We start from the raw sequence: 15390 nt of genomic DNA, 5'->3' as shown, positions 1-15390 counted from the left end.
TACAGTAATAAATAGGTCTACCTGTGTGGTGAAATACGATCCCTTATTGATGTCACCTGTTAAATCCACTTCATTGTAGATGATGGGGAGGAGTCAGGTTAAAGAAGGATTTTTAAGCCTTCAGACAATTGAGACATGGATTGTGTACAGTATGTGTGCCAACTAAAATTGATTTGACATGGAACAAAATAAATGTGACTACTAAACCATATTTTAATAGTTTCTAAATGGTATATGAAGCAGCTAGTTCAGGTGACTATTGCTGCCCAAACCTGAATCTAAAGAACCTAGAAAACCTTTATTATACAAAGTCACCAAACAATGAAGTAGATGTGAAAACAGGCAGGATGTTATACTATTAAATACATTTTATTACACAAGAGGACAATGACAGTCTGGCCTTTTCACAGAAAGACAACTCTGAACATCTCATTGTGGGTCTTCTGGTTGGTCAGTAAAGCAGAGAGACATGCAGTCTCAGGAGCTCCTTACTGCTGTGTGTGTGTGTGTGTCTAAAGACCGATATATTGGACAGCTAGATACTTCCTTCCCCACCATTAGTCCCCCTCCCCTTCCCTTCCCTCCCCTCCCATATTTTCTCCTCTCTCCTCAGCCCCAGTTGTGTTGGTCTTCCTCTGTGGTGGTCAGTATGTCAGTAACCAGGCCGGTGCCAATAGTTTTGTTGCCATCTCTGAGAGTGAACCGTTGACCTTTCTCCAGAATCATAGGCTGGCGCAGTGTGAGGGTCAGAGATGTGTCTTCACCTGGCATCACCATGTCCTGTTAGAGAGAGGAGAAGGTAAAGCACAGCCCTGGAACTATGGTGCACACTATTTTAGAATACACAAATCACATTGGGGAAAAATATTTCAAAAGGTGACAGATGGACACATACCTTGTCTCCTGCCAGGTAGACCCTGCAGGCCATGTCCCAGGTGAGTGAGAACATGACTGGCATGAAGTTACTGACAAAGGGCTTGTGTCTGCCTCCCTCCTCCTTACTCAGAACATAGACCTGGGATGAAGAAATGTTTTAATGACAGATTCTACAGCCATTCAATTAAAGAACACATATCCTAACCTTGGACGACGAGAATAATACACTAGTACATAAACACAATTTACAAATATACCACAAATACTACACCATAGTTAAGAGGGTCAAATTTAAAACGCTGAATGAAGGGAAATTATTTCAGAAGACTATATACTGGGAATACTAGACAGCAACACTACGCATACAGTACACCAACAGTTCACCCTCCTCTAGGGCTGCTAGCTGAAGATACAGACCTGGACTTTATTTATGATGTGATACAGACCTGGACTTTATTTATCATACAGACCTGGACTTTATTTATGATGTGATACAGACCTGGACTTTATTTATGATACAGACCTGGACTTTATTTATGATATGATACAGACCTGGACTTTATTTATGATATGATACAGACCTGGACTTTATTTATGATATGATACAGACCTGGACTTTATTTATGATATGATACAGACCTGGACTTTATTTATGATATGATACAGACCTGGACTTTATTTATGATATGATACAGACCTGGACTTTATTTATGATATGATACAGACCTGGACTTTATTTATGATATGATACAGACCTGGACTTTATTTATGATATGATACAGACCTGGACTTTATTTATGATATGATACAGACCTGGACTTTATTTATGATATGATACAGACCTGGACTTTATTTATGATATGATACAGGCCTGGGCTTTATTTATGATATGATACAGGCCTGGGCTTTATTTATGATATGATACAGACCTGGGCTTTATTTATGATATGATACAGACCTGGGCTTTATTTATGATATGATACAGACCTGGGCTTTATTTATGATATGATACAGACCTGGGCTTTATTTATGATATGATACAGACCTGGGCTTTATTTATGATATGATACAGACCTGGGCTTTATTTATGATATGATACAGACCTGGGCTTTATTTATGATATGATACAGACCTGGGCTTTATTTATATATGATAGAGACCTGGACTTTATTTATAATATGATACAGACCTGGGCTTTATTTATATATGATACAGACCTGGGCTTTATTTATATATGATACAGACCTGGGCTTTATTTATATATGATACAGACCTGGACTTTATTTATGATATGATACAGACCTGGACTTTATTTATGATATGATACAGACCTGGACTTTATTTATGATATGATACAGACCTGGACTTTATTTATGATATGATACAGACCTGGGCTTTATTTATGATATGATACAGACCTGGGCTTTATTTATGATATGATACAGACCTGGACTTTATTTATTATATGATACAGACCTGGACTTTATTTATGATATGATACAGACCTGGGCTTTATTTATGATGTGATACAGACCTGGACTTTATTTATTATATGATACAGACCTGGACTTTATTTATGATATGATACAGACCTGGACTTTATTTATTATATGATACAGACCTGGACTTTATTTATTATATGATACAGACCTGGGCTTTATTTATTTATGATACAGACCTGGACTTTATTTATTATATGATATAGACCTGGACTTTATTTATTATATGATACAGACCTGGACTTTATTTATTATATGATACAGACCTGGACTTTATTTATTTATGATACAGACCTGGACTTTATTTATTATATGATATAGACCTGGACTTTATTTATTATATGATACAGACCTGGACTTTATTTATTATATGATACAGACCTGGACTTTATTTATTATATGATACAGACCTGGACTTTATTTATTTATGATACAGACCTGGACTTTATTTATTATATGATATAGACCTGGACTTTATTTATTATATGATACAGACCTGGACTTTATTTATTATATGATACAGACCTGGACTTTATGTATTATATGATACAGACCTGGACTTTATTTATTTATGATACAGACCTGGACTTTATTTATTATATGATACAGACCTGGACTTTATTTATTTATGATACAGACCTGGACTTTATTTATTATATGATACAGACCTGGACTTTATTTATTATATGATACAGACCTGGGCTTTATTTATTTATGATACAGACCTGGACTTTATTTATTATATGATATAGACCTGGACTTTATTTATTATATGATACAGACCTGGACTTTATTTATTATATGATACAGACCTGGACTTTATTTATTTATGATACAGACCTGGACTTTATTTATTATATGATATAGACCTGGACTTTATTTATTATATGATACAGACCTGGACTTTATTTATTATATGATACAGACCTGGACTTTATTTATTATATGATACAGACCTGGACTTTATTTATTTATGATACAGACCTGGACTTTATTTATTATATGATATAGACCTGGACTTTATTTATTATATGATACAGACCTGGACTTTATTTATTATATGATACAGACCTGGACTTTATGTATTATATGATACAGACCTGGACTTTATTTATTTATGATACAGACCTGGACTTTATTTATTATATGATACAGACCTGGACTTTATTTATTTATGATACAGACCTGGACTTTATTTATTATATGATACAGACCTGGACTTTATTTATTATATGATACAGACCTGGGCTTTATTTATTTATGATACAGACCTGGACTTTATTTATTTATGATACAGACCTGGACTTTATTTATTATATGATACAGACCTGGACTTTATTTATTTATGATACAGACCTGGGCTTTATTTATATATGATACAGACCTGGGCTTTATTTATGATATGATACAGACCTGGGCTTTATTTATATATGATACAGACCTGGACTTTATTTATTATATGATACAGACCTGGACTTTATTTATTTATGATACAGACCTGGGCTTTATTTATATATGATACAGACCTGGGCTTTATTTATATATGATACAGACCTGGGCTTTATTTATATATGATACAGACCTGGGCTTTATTTATTATATGATACAGACCTGGACTTTATTTATGATATGATACAGACCTGGACTTTATTTATTTATGATACAGACCTGGACTTTATTTATTTATGATACAGACCTGGACTTTATTTATTATATGATACAGACCTGGACTTTATTTATTATATGATACAGACCTGGACTTTATTTATTATATGATACAGACCTGGACTTTATTTATTATATGATACAGACCTGGACTTTATTTATTATATGATACAGACCTGGACTTTATTTATTTATGATACAGACCTGGACTTTATTTATTATATGATACAGACCTGGACTTTATTTATTATATGATACAGACCTGGACTTTATTTATTTATGATACAGACCTGGACTTTATTTATTATATGATACAGACCTGGACTTTATTTATTATATGATACAGACCTGGACTTTATTTATTATATGATACAGACCTGGGCCTGGACTTTCTGGTGGGGCTGGATGGAGCCTGGTTTGCTCATCACCATCCCTCTCCTAATGTCCTCCCTCTTCAGCCCTCGGACCAGAGCCCCCAGGTTGTCTCCTGCCTCCGCTCTGTCCAGAGACTGGTGGAACATCTCAATGCCTGGGGAGGAGAGAGGGGGAGCGAGGGAGAGATGGAGAAGGGAGGTGAAGGGAGAACAATTAGACTCAGAATGGTGGTGTGTTTGGAGGTTTTGGATGGAGTTGAGGGGTTACCAGAGGGATATTATGGGTAACTGTCCATTAGTGGGTAATTAGTGCTAGAAGTGCAGTGGAGAAACTGTTGTAGTTGTAACTTGGTGTTAGAGCTAGTTCTGTCACCACTCTGTACTAGGAGTTAGGACTAGTTATGTCACCACTCTGTACTAGGGGTTAGGACTAGTTCTGTCACCACTCTGTACTAGGGGTTAGGACTAGTTATGTGACCGCACTGTACTAGGGGTTAGGGCTAGTTCTGTCAGTACACTGTACCAGGGGTTAGTTGTAGTTCTGTCAGTACACTGTACTTGGGGTTAGTTGTAGTTCTGTCAGTACTTTGTACCAGGGGTTAGTTGTAGTTCTGTCAGTACTCTGTACTAGGGGTTAGTTGTAGTTCTGTCAGTACACTGTACTAGGGGTTAGTTTCAATTCTGTCACTACAATGTACTAGGGGTGAGTTGTAGTTCTGTCAGTACTCTGTACCAGGGGTGAGTTGTAATTCTGTCACTACACTGTACTAGGGGTTAGGGCTAGTTGTCACCACTCTATACTAGGGGTTAGGGCTAGTTCTGTCAGTACTTTGTACCAGGGGTTAGTTGTAGTTCTGTCAGTACTCTGTACTAGGGGTTAGGGCTAGTTCTGTCAGTACTCTGTACTAGGGGTTAGGACTAGTTCTGTCACTACACTGTACTAGGGGTTAGGACTAGTTCTGTCACTACACTGTACTAGGGGTTAGGACTAGTTCTGTCAGTACTCTGTACTAGGGGTTAGGACTAGTTCTGTCAGTACTCTGTACTAGGGGTTAGGACTAGTTCTGTCAGTACTCTGTACTAGGGGTTAGGACTAGTTCTGTCACCGCACTGTACTAGGGGTTAGGACTAGTTCTGTCACCGCACTGTACTAGGGGTTAGGACTAGTTCTGTCACCACTCTGTACTAGGGGTTAGGACTAGTTCTGTCAGTACACTGTACTAGGGGTTAGGACTAGTTCTGCCAGTACTCTGTACTAGGGGTTAGTTGTAGTTCTGTTAGTACTCTGTACTAGGGATTAGTTGTAGTTCTGTCAGTACACTGTACTAGGGGTTAGGGCTAGTTCTGCCAGTACTCTGTACTAGGGGTTAGTTGTAGTTCTGTTAGTACTCTGTACTAGGGATTAGTTGTAGTTCTGTCAGTACACTGTACTAGGGGTTAGGGCTATTGATGTCAGTCCACTGTGACAATGAACAGCAATTATAGTGTTAAACTGTACTTATAGGAATAATTCTAGAAATATGAACACAGTTTTACAGCATCTGTTACCTGTGCTACAGCTCTACAATTAGAAGAATGAAAGCTCTATGAATGACAAAAAATGACAAGAATTGTTGGAAATGAATTGAAATCAATCTTTCTATAGTGGTGTGGCTCCCCATTCACTTACCAGTGACCACAGACTTGAAGGCACGGTTGTGCCCCACAAACTCACAGTCGTCGCCCTTCTTAATGACACCCCTCTCCAAAGTGCCAGTCACCACCGTACCCCTGCCTGAAAGAGGGATGAATGAATACACGTTTAATAAATGGTTTTGATACCCAGAGGGAGACGTGGTTAGACAACAGACAGATCAGAACAGAGACAGGAGCACTGACAGCTGACGGGACAAGTACATCATACGTGCATCAATCAAATAAACGGTGAAACAGAAAGGTACAAAGGAAACTGATACAAGTGCTTCCAAACAGTTACTGTTACTAAGTCACAACGACAGGGGGAGGAGAACGGAATGTTATAGATATACTGATTATTCCTACACACAGATGTACAGGAAACAGGCACGTTATTCCCATCACAAAACACATGCTGCACAGACATAAAACATCTTTGAAATGATTCAGTTATCAAGATAGCTCAGTGGCTACGGAAACCGTTGTCAAACACTGGGATGAGCCTAGCAAGGGGGCAGGCTCTGTATGCACGGGACAGTGGGATCCTATCGCAGTGTTTTATCTATTGTCATGTGTTCATCAGGAAACACCTATCTGAAGAGCTTGAATTTATCCCTGCACTACTTCTGAATGATGTCATTTTAAATAGCTTAACAATGAGTCAGGTCGATGGCAGAGTGAGGAGGAACTACCTAGTGGCAACACAGCTTTTTAACTAAATGACAAATCTGTGTTTCTTTATGATTTGAGCTAGTTGTCAGTCACCTGGGATCGAGTAGACTCCCTCGATAGGCAGCAGGAAGGGTTTCTCCAGCTCTCTCTTGGGCAGAGGGACGTATTCATCCACTATTGCTAGGAGCTTCAGCACTGCGTTCACCCCCAGGTCAGGCTGTTTGTTCTGGGTAGGTTAGATGAGGTGAGACAACAGGTAAGGTTTCACCTAAAAGCTAGCCTCATAATTACCAGACTGATTACCGCTGCGCTGTCTGTCTGGAAGGGATGCCGTTTGGGCCAAGAGGCGTTACACAAAACAAATTCAAAGGTGATTGGATCACCTTCAAACCAATCAGAAGAGAGACCACAGTGCTGCATTTTTCGGAAGTAACACAAGCACTTGCCATCTTTCAAGAGAAAGGCATATCGAACAGCAGGACAAATCGGCTAAATGAGCCAAAAAAGGCAGATAAATATATACATGTCAAAGTGAAAATAAAAATTGTAGCCCAACATCAGCCAGGGGTATATCTTAATGAATTTGCACCTAATGTTTTTGCCAAACTGTAGCGATGATAGAGATTAGGGTACTTTATCAGAATCAATACAGAGAAAGTCTTGATACAGTAACCTCAGATAGCCTTCCGTTCTCTAATTTAGATGAGATGCTTTCACACAGAATGGAGCAGCTCTGATAGGGAGCAGAGTTTATTTAGCAGAGTTCAGACTGTCATGTAAAGCTTTATATTTAGCCATCACCTTGGAAGTATGACGTTACATGTGTTGTTGTCTACTGCCTGTCAACAACGACGCTACGTGTCCGTCATCAACTAAACCACCCCCATAGTTCAGAGGATGCTGATTGGTCCAGAAGCAACGGTGATAGAAAAGATGGGGCTCGTGCTGTCGCAGCCCTACCAGACTGACACCCCTACCAGACTGACACCCCTGCCAGACTGACACCCCTGCCAGACTGACACCCCTGCCAGACTGACACCACTGCCAGACTGACACCCCTGCCAGACTGACACCCCTGCCAGACTGACACCCCTACCAGACTGACACCCCTACCAGACTGACACCCCTACAGTGTTTAATGTAAGCTCGCGGGGTCAGGAGGATTTGTGAGGCTACCTAAAAGGAGCACATTGAAATAAGTCAGTTGACTTTGTGTTTTTAAACCTCAATTATGTTGCATGTTTGTATTTTAAAACGGTCAAATAAAATAAAATGGATCAACCTTGCCAGCGAGCTGATAGCCTATCTGAAGTTGTGAGGTTATTCTGTCACCGCCCCAACCCTACCTCGTACCATGCACTCACCTCCAGGGCACAGAGGGCCGAGCCGATGACGACGGGCGTGTTCTCACCGTCGTAGCCAAACTCTGTGAGCAGCTCTCTGATCTCCAGCTCAACCAGCTCCAGCATCTCCTTGTCCTCCACCGCATCCGCCTTGTTCACAAACACCACCACGTGCTCCACGCCGATCTGCCGGGCCAGCAGGAGGTGCTCTCTGGTCTGGGGCATCTGTCCGTCCGTGGCGGCCACCACCAGGATGCAGCCGTCCAGCTGAGCCGTGCCTGTGATCATGTTCTATAGGAGAAAGGTCAACATGTCACCTTGTGTGACCTTTCATACTGTCATTCTCTATTTCTTTACCTTTCATACTGTCATTCTCTATTTCTTTACCTTTCATACTGTCATTCTCTATTTCTTTACCTTTCATACTGTCATTCTCTATTTCTTTACCTTTCATACTGTCATTCTCTATTTCTTTACCTTTCATATTGAATAGTGCATTGTTGAGGATGAGCCTGCTAGTCACCATCTCTTGGTACTGTTTATACCTGCTGTATCCCGTGGCAAATCAACGTGGATTTGATCCAATGCCCCTAGCCTCTAACCCGCATTAAAATTCTGGTCCCGTAATCACAGTGTCTCAGTAGGAGTAGAGATCGAGGATCGGTTTTGCCTTTGAAATTACAGACCTGCCAAACACTTTGGCACCCCCAGTGGTTTAAAAAATAAATAATAATAATTACCAGGCAAGTCAGTTAAGAACAAATTCTTATTTTCAATGACGGACTAGGAACAATAGGTTAACTGCCTTGCTCAGGGGCAGAACAACAGATTTGTACCTTGTCAGCTCAGGAATTCTATCTTGCAACCTTTCGGTTACTAGTCCAACGCTCTAACTACTAGGCTACCTGCTGCCCTAGTTAACTAGAAATATGTTTAAATGTACAATCAGGGCTCTCCCTAGGATTTTCTGACAAAGTGGTGCTGATGTAAGCCAAAGGTTGGGTAGCGGGAGATCCGGAGCGGTTTAGTCAACTTCCCCCTCAGGAAGTTGGAGCATTTAGCAATTTTGAAAAACCTGTAACTGCCATTTCCTGAAACCTAGAGTCTTAAATTATATCAAACAATGTAGCCAACACAGAAGTCTTGTTTGAGACTAAATAAAACTGAAGTGGTCTCGAAGCTTTCAAAAATGTTCTAGGTTCAATTTAGGGGTAATGATTATTCTAATTAATAGTTGTCTTTATGTGGAAAGTCTAGTGAAAATATAAACTGTCTTCATTTTGTTTGTGGAGAAAATTCGGAATAATTAAATTACTGGATGCAATGTAGCAGTCCAGCTGACTGTAGCGGTCCTGCTGACTGTAGCGGTCCTGCTGACTCTAGCGGTCCTGCTGACTCTAGCGGTCCTGCTGACTCTAGCGGTCCTGCTGACTCTAGCGGTCCTGCTGACTCTAGCGGTCCTGCTGACTCTAGCGGTCCTGCTGACTCTAGCGGTCCTGCTGACTCTAGCGGTCCTGCTGACTCTAGCGGTCCAGCTGACTCTAGCGGTCCAGCTGACTCTAGCGGTCCAGCTGACTCTAGCGGTCCAGCTGACTCTAGCGGTCCAGCTGACTCTAGCGGTCCAGCTGACTGTAGCGGTCCAGCTGACTGTAGCGGTCCAGCTGACTGTAGCAGTAGGCTATCTGGAATATAAAACAACTGAACTAGGTCTATATGAGCTGGTTCCAGATCTCCATCCCTGACCTCATCCATCCAGTTAGGTCCGACTACCAGGCTGCCATTCATTCAACATGCCTTGTTGTCATCCCTGACCTCATCCATCCAGTGAGGTCTGACTACCAGGCTGCCATTCATTCAACATGCCTTGTTGTCATCCCTGACCTCATCCATCCAGTCAGGTCTGACTACCAGGCTGCCATTCATTCAACATGCCTTGTTGTCATCCCTGACCTCATCCATCCAGTTAGGTCTGATTACCAGGCTGCCATTCATTCAACATGCCTTGTTGTCATCCCTGACCTCATCCATCCATCAGGTCTGACTACCAGGCTGCCATTTATTCAACATGCCTTGTTGTCATCCCTGACCTCATCCATCCAGTGAGGTCTGACTACCAGGCTGCCATTCATTCAACATGCCTTGTTGTCATGGCTGACCTGACTATTATCACATCATTAGCAGCCTACTGTTGACCTCCAGCTATATGAACAGGACAGATCAACAACTGATTCATTAACATGGGACTACTAGTCTTTAACGGTGAAAGACTATTAGTGGAACAGCTCTCACGGCCATGTCTGTTTCCATCCACGCAGCGATGTGCACTTAACTACCGATGCACTGCACGTTTCCTTGCTCGTCAATGCGCTCGCGCCTACTACGGTGGTGGAGATCAAAGCATCTGTGGGGGGGAAAAAGTGTTCTCACTTCGTTGACTAAACGCTGTAGCTAGCTACTTTCTTCGTAATGACGCCTTAGCTAAGGAGCCACCTACCAAATAATAGTGGTTATGTGCTTGACTAACACAGCCATTACCCTACCCGTATTCCTCACACATCAGTGGTATCAACAGACGAAGTGGAGAGCTGCCATCCAGCTGGAGGGAGCAAATAATACTAAAGCAGAGAGCGAGAGATTCTCTCCTCGCCCAGGACCTCTGATTGGCTCAGCTCCAACATCAGATGGTTGAGTCAAAAACAATGTGTTCTGTATATTTTAGAGTCGTTTCTTTAACCGGAGTACTTTGATCTCAAATTGCGTGCATGGTATGCAAAATGCGTGCAGGTTGGCAGGTCTGAAATTACAGTGAATAAGAGGGAGGAACTGATCCTAGCACCCAGCACTCCTACTGAGACCTTGTGAAAACGGGCCTCAGGGTTATGGATAAGCAACATGCTGAACATCCCTGTGCCGTGTACCCATCCAATCCTGTCAGATCTTCTCAAACCCACAGAGGGGTTTACCTGACGACTCAAACTGAATTCTTCCACTGCTCTATGTTCGCTACATACTTCAGTCTGAGACTGCCATCATTTTAGTTTGTGGTGACGTCAAAATGATGGGTGTTTTACAAAACAAAAGTCTTCAGTGATTGGATCGTCTCTTACCAATCAGAGTATCAAAGCCAATGACGAATTTTCAAAATACCGCTTTACCCACGTGTGTTCTGGCTCTGGCCTAACCCATCAGTTTCTGGGACCAATCAGAATGGTTACAACGTGTTTGTGTTCTAGAAATCGTCAGGTAGGTACTCAGATCCAGACTCATTGTGGCATAAAAACTGTCGTCCGTGGATGTAGCCTGGCATTTGGCCGGAGCAAGGAGTTTGGGTAGCCAGGCAACAGAGAGGTATGGGTTTAGGGTGGATTTTAGAATGGGAATAACATGTGTGTTCAGGCGCTTGTGTTACCTTGACGTAGTCAGCATGGCCCGGGCAGTCTGTGTGTGCATAGTGTCTGTTGGCTGTGGTGTACTCTACATGGGATGCATTGATGGTGATGCCCCTGGCCTTCTCCTCGGGGGCATTGTCAATGTCCTCATACTTCTTATAGCGGGCGCCTCCAGCCTCAGCCAGCACTGGGAACCACAAAGGCTTAATTAGAAACATACAACAGCATCAAATATAGAACACACAGCATCTGACAGAACATTGTTATTTTGCTGGCAAATGCTTTGATTGGTCAACAGTCCACAGTAACTCAGTGGGTTTCAAGCACGCTTGTTATCTGTTTAGTTTGAATTCAATAATACAGATGTAAAGTGAGAAAAATAAAAGGTGACATCAGTTACCTTTGGTGATGGCAGCCGTTAGAGTTGTCTTGCCATGGTCAACATGGCCGATCGTGCCAATGTTCACATGGGGCTTGTCTCTTGCGTATGTTTTCTTGGCCTTGGCCTCTGCTGCAAAGTTCCGCCGAGTAAATGGCACTGCACACTGAGAGAGAAAAAGGATGAAGAAGAGTGTTTGATGGACAGCAGGAACAGAATACACATATGGGCAGGAGATCAGTCCAAAAAAGGCAATCGTGAACCCAGTTTTTGCCACCCAATGCATTACTAAAACCAGCAAACATTACTACCCCCTAGGACTGTGATTTTATATCCCTGATTGGTTAGCCATAGGATGTGTGAATGACTGCATACTCATACTCAAAACACTGTCTAGGTACTCACCAGTTTATAGGAGCTGTGCAGGAGACCCGGTGAGGAAAGCTGAAGGGCTAGAATGATAACATGTATTTAGTAATCAGGTGACCGTCGACTGTGTCAAGAGAAGTCGCTAGCTAAATATGACATGGTGTACATACATGGCTTAGGGCCATCTAGCTTCGTCCTGCAACATAAGGGATTATGTTGAGACATTGGTTTTATTATATACAACTCATAAGACTAATGTCACAACAAAACCCCTTAGCTATGTTGCGGGACGAAGCTAGGCCATCCATAATGTGTATAGGCTAGTTATCTGTTATAACCTAGGCTACATCAATACACGTTACTGTTCGCTGTATGTTATGCCTTCAAAATGCAAATGTGTCTGACGCTAGCTACATCGTTAGAAAACTAATTTCGTTTTTAACTGTGTCTGACACGTTTCTGATAGGCCTAACGTTTTCACAACGCAAGAGATAGCTAGTTTAACTAATATTATTTAACGTGACCTTGCTCTGCCTGCGGAACGAGTAGAGCGGCTAGCCTGCTACAGCATCCTTGCTCACTAGGGTTAATTCAAACACCACATACGTTTCGTCGCGATTAAAAAGCAAAACATTATAATGGTAAATAAAGACTATTAATAATTGAACGCAGTAAATTACAATATTGGGCGTGTGGTTGTGAATGCATTGTATAACTTTAACTAACCAGAGAAACATGCACGAAACCCAACGAGCGCCGCCATCTTGGACTGACAAGGGAATGAAAGTGACGTCATTACATGGTAACTGTTTCTTCTTCTTCGTCTGTGGGTTATATGGCGGACAACAACCCAAAAAGGTGTGTGGCCACCACCAACTGGATGGGTTAAAACCAAAACAAGGTAAAAAGAAAATCCATACGTGATAGGGAAACTAACTTAATCCACCCAAATAAAAATAGTACATTGACAAAACAAAACTCTCACTTCTTCCTTCTTTCAATTCTCCATATCTCCTTTCCTTTCTCATGCAGGGTGAAAGAGAATGAGGAGGCCAAAGTCAGGGCTGTCCAAAGCATATCACATGCAGTAGCTGTTAAAAGGGTTGAGGGTTTGAATGGTGCACCTGAAGAGTCCTTGGGGGTGGATAGGCCTTCACTGCAGGCTGCAGGGGTTGCCTTTCACCAGCAGGATCTTGACATTTTAAAGGTTAATAAGGTGAACTTTGTGGCCTTTATAGCTATGGTAATTAATGGCACTGCCAAGGTGGAGAGAAGGTCCAGGAATATAGAAATCATTGTGGAAGTGGCGGAGCGGTTCCTGGGGCTGAAAGATTTCTCAGCGAAGGAGTGACATGGAATATTGTCACAGGCCGTACCACCCTCTCAGTCCCTAGAGCCTGAGAAAGGAGATGTGGAGAATTGAAAGAAGGAAGAAGTGGGAGTTTTGTTTTGTCAATGTACTATTTTTATTTGGGTGGATTAAGTTAGTTTCCCTATCACGTATGGATTTTCTTTTTAACTTGTTTTGGTTTCAAGGGGAGGGCTAACGTCTTATCGGCTCTTAATTAACCAACCATGGTATTTTTTTGTGTTTTTGTGTTGTTCGTAACTTGTTTTGTACATAATGTTGCTGCTCTCGTCTCTTATGACTGAAAAGAGCTTCTGGACATCAGGACTGGGATTACTCACCTCAAATTGGACGAGGAGTTCTTCTTCAATGAGTCGGACACGAGGGATATACTACGGACACCCGACCAGGCCCAGATCTCTGTGATTCGCTGGAAAAGGAAACGTAGGTTTTGCGGAAAGAGATCAGGATACCTTGTGAGGATCAGGCGATGAGTGGCTAATCTGCCCTGGCCTTCTGTTCTGCTAGCTAATGTTCAATCGCTGGAAAATAAATGGGACGAACTGAAAGCACGTATATCCTACCAACAGGACATTAAAACGACGACATTAAGAACATACAGCTGGTGGGTTATACTTTCTATCGGCAGGACAGAACAGCAGCCTCCGGTAAGACACGGGGCGGGGGCCTATGCATATTTGTAAACAATAGCTGTTGCACGATATCAAAGGAAGTCTCAAGGTTTTGCTCACCTGAGGTAGAGTATCTCATGATAAGCTGTAGATAGTTTTCATCTGTATTTTTCATAGCTGTCTACATACCACCACAGACAAAGGCTGGCACTAAAACCGAACTCAATGAGATGTATTCCGCCATAAGCAAACAGGAAAATGCTCATCCAGAGGCGGTCCTTCTAGTGGCCGGGGAATTTAATGCAGGGAAACTTAAATCAGTTTTCCTAATTTCTATCAGCATGTTAAATGTGCAACCAGAGGGAAAAAAATTCTAGACCACCTTTACTCCACACACAGAGACGCGTACAAAGCTCTCCCTCACCCTCCATTTGGCAAATCTGACCATAACTCCATCCTCCTGATTCCTGCTTACAAGCAAATATTAAAGCAGGACGCCCCAGTGACTCAGTTTATACAGGACTGTTTTGCTAGCACAGACTGGAATATGTTCTGGGATTCTTCCGATGGCATTGAGGAGTACACCACATCAGTCACTGGCTTTATCAATAAGTGCATCGAGGACGTCGTCCCCACAGTGACTGTACGTACATACCCCAACCAAAAGACATGGATTACAGGCAACATTCACACTGAGCTAATGGTAGAGCTGCCGCTTCAAGGAGTGGGACTCTAACCCGGGAGCGTATAAGAATGCCTCTATGCCCTCCAACTAACCATAAAACAGGCAAAGAGTCAATACAGGAATTAGATCGAATCGTACTACACCAGCCCCGATGCCCGTCGAATGTGGCAGGACTTGCAAACTATTACAGACTACAAAGGGAAGCACAGCCGAGAGCTGCCCAGTGACACGAGCCTACCAGACGAGCTAAATAGAGCTATGCTCGCTTCGAGGCAAGTAACACTGAAACATGCATGAGAGCATCAGCTGTTCTGGACGACTGTGTGATCACGCTCTCCGCAGTCGATGTGAGTAAGACCTTTAAACAGGTCAACATTCACAAGGCCGCTGGACCAGACGGATTGCAGGACGTGTACTCCGAGCATGCGCTGACTAACTGGCAAGTGTCTTCACTGACATTTTCAAACTCTCGCTGTCTGAGTCTG

General features: G+C 42.1%; 1 protein-coding gene across 1 annotated transcript; it reads right to left on the bottom strand.

The window, feature by feature from the left end:
- Positions 1-348: 348 nt before the first annotated feature.
- Positions 349-13047, bottom strand: LOC129833996 (elongation factor Tu, mitochondrial-like). The gene is made up of 10 exons (XM_055898813.1): positions 12967-13047; positions 12277-12323; positions 11893-12037; positions 11513-11679; positions 8125-8394; positions 6854-6986; positions 6084-6188; positions 4418-4569; positions 896-1015; positions 349-780 (listed from the first exon to the last, which is right to left on the bottom strand). The coding sequence occupies exons 1-10, from the start codon at positions 13034-13036 to the stop codon at positions 610-612; spliced, it is 1380 nt and encodes a 459-aa protein (XP_055754788.1). The 5' UTR covers positions 13037-13047; the 3' UTR covers positions 349-609.
- Positions 13048-15390: the final 2343 nt, after the last annotated feature.

This window comes from Salvelinus fontinalis, chromosome 34, assembly GCF_029448725.1.
Source record: "Salvelinus fontinalis isolate EN_2023a chromosome 34, ASM2944872v1, whole genome shotgun sequence".
Taxonomy (NCBI): Eukaryota; Metazoa; Chordata; class Actinopteri; order Salmoniformes; family Salmonidae; genus Salvelinus; species Salvelinus fontinalis.
Note: the sequence above shows the minus strand (reverse complement) of the source record. Positions and strands in the feature narration are given on the sequence as shown.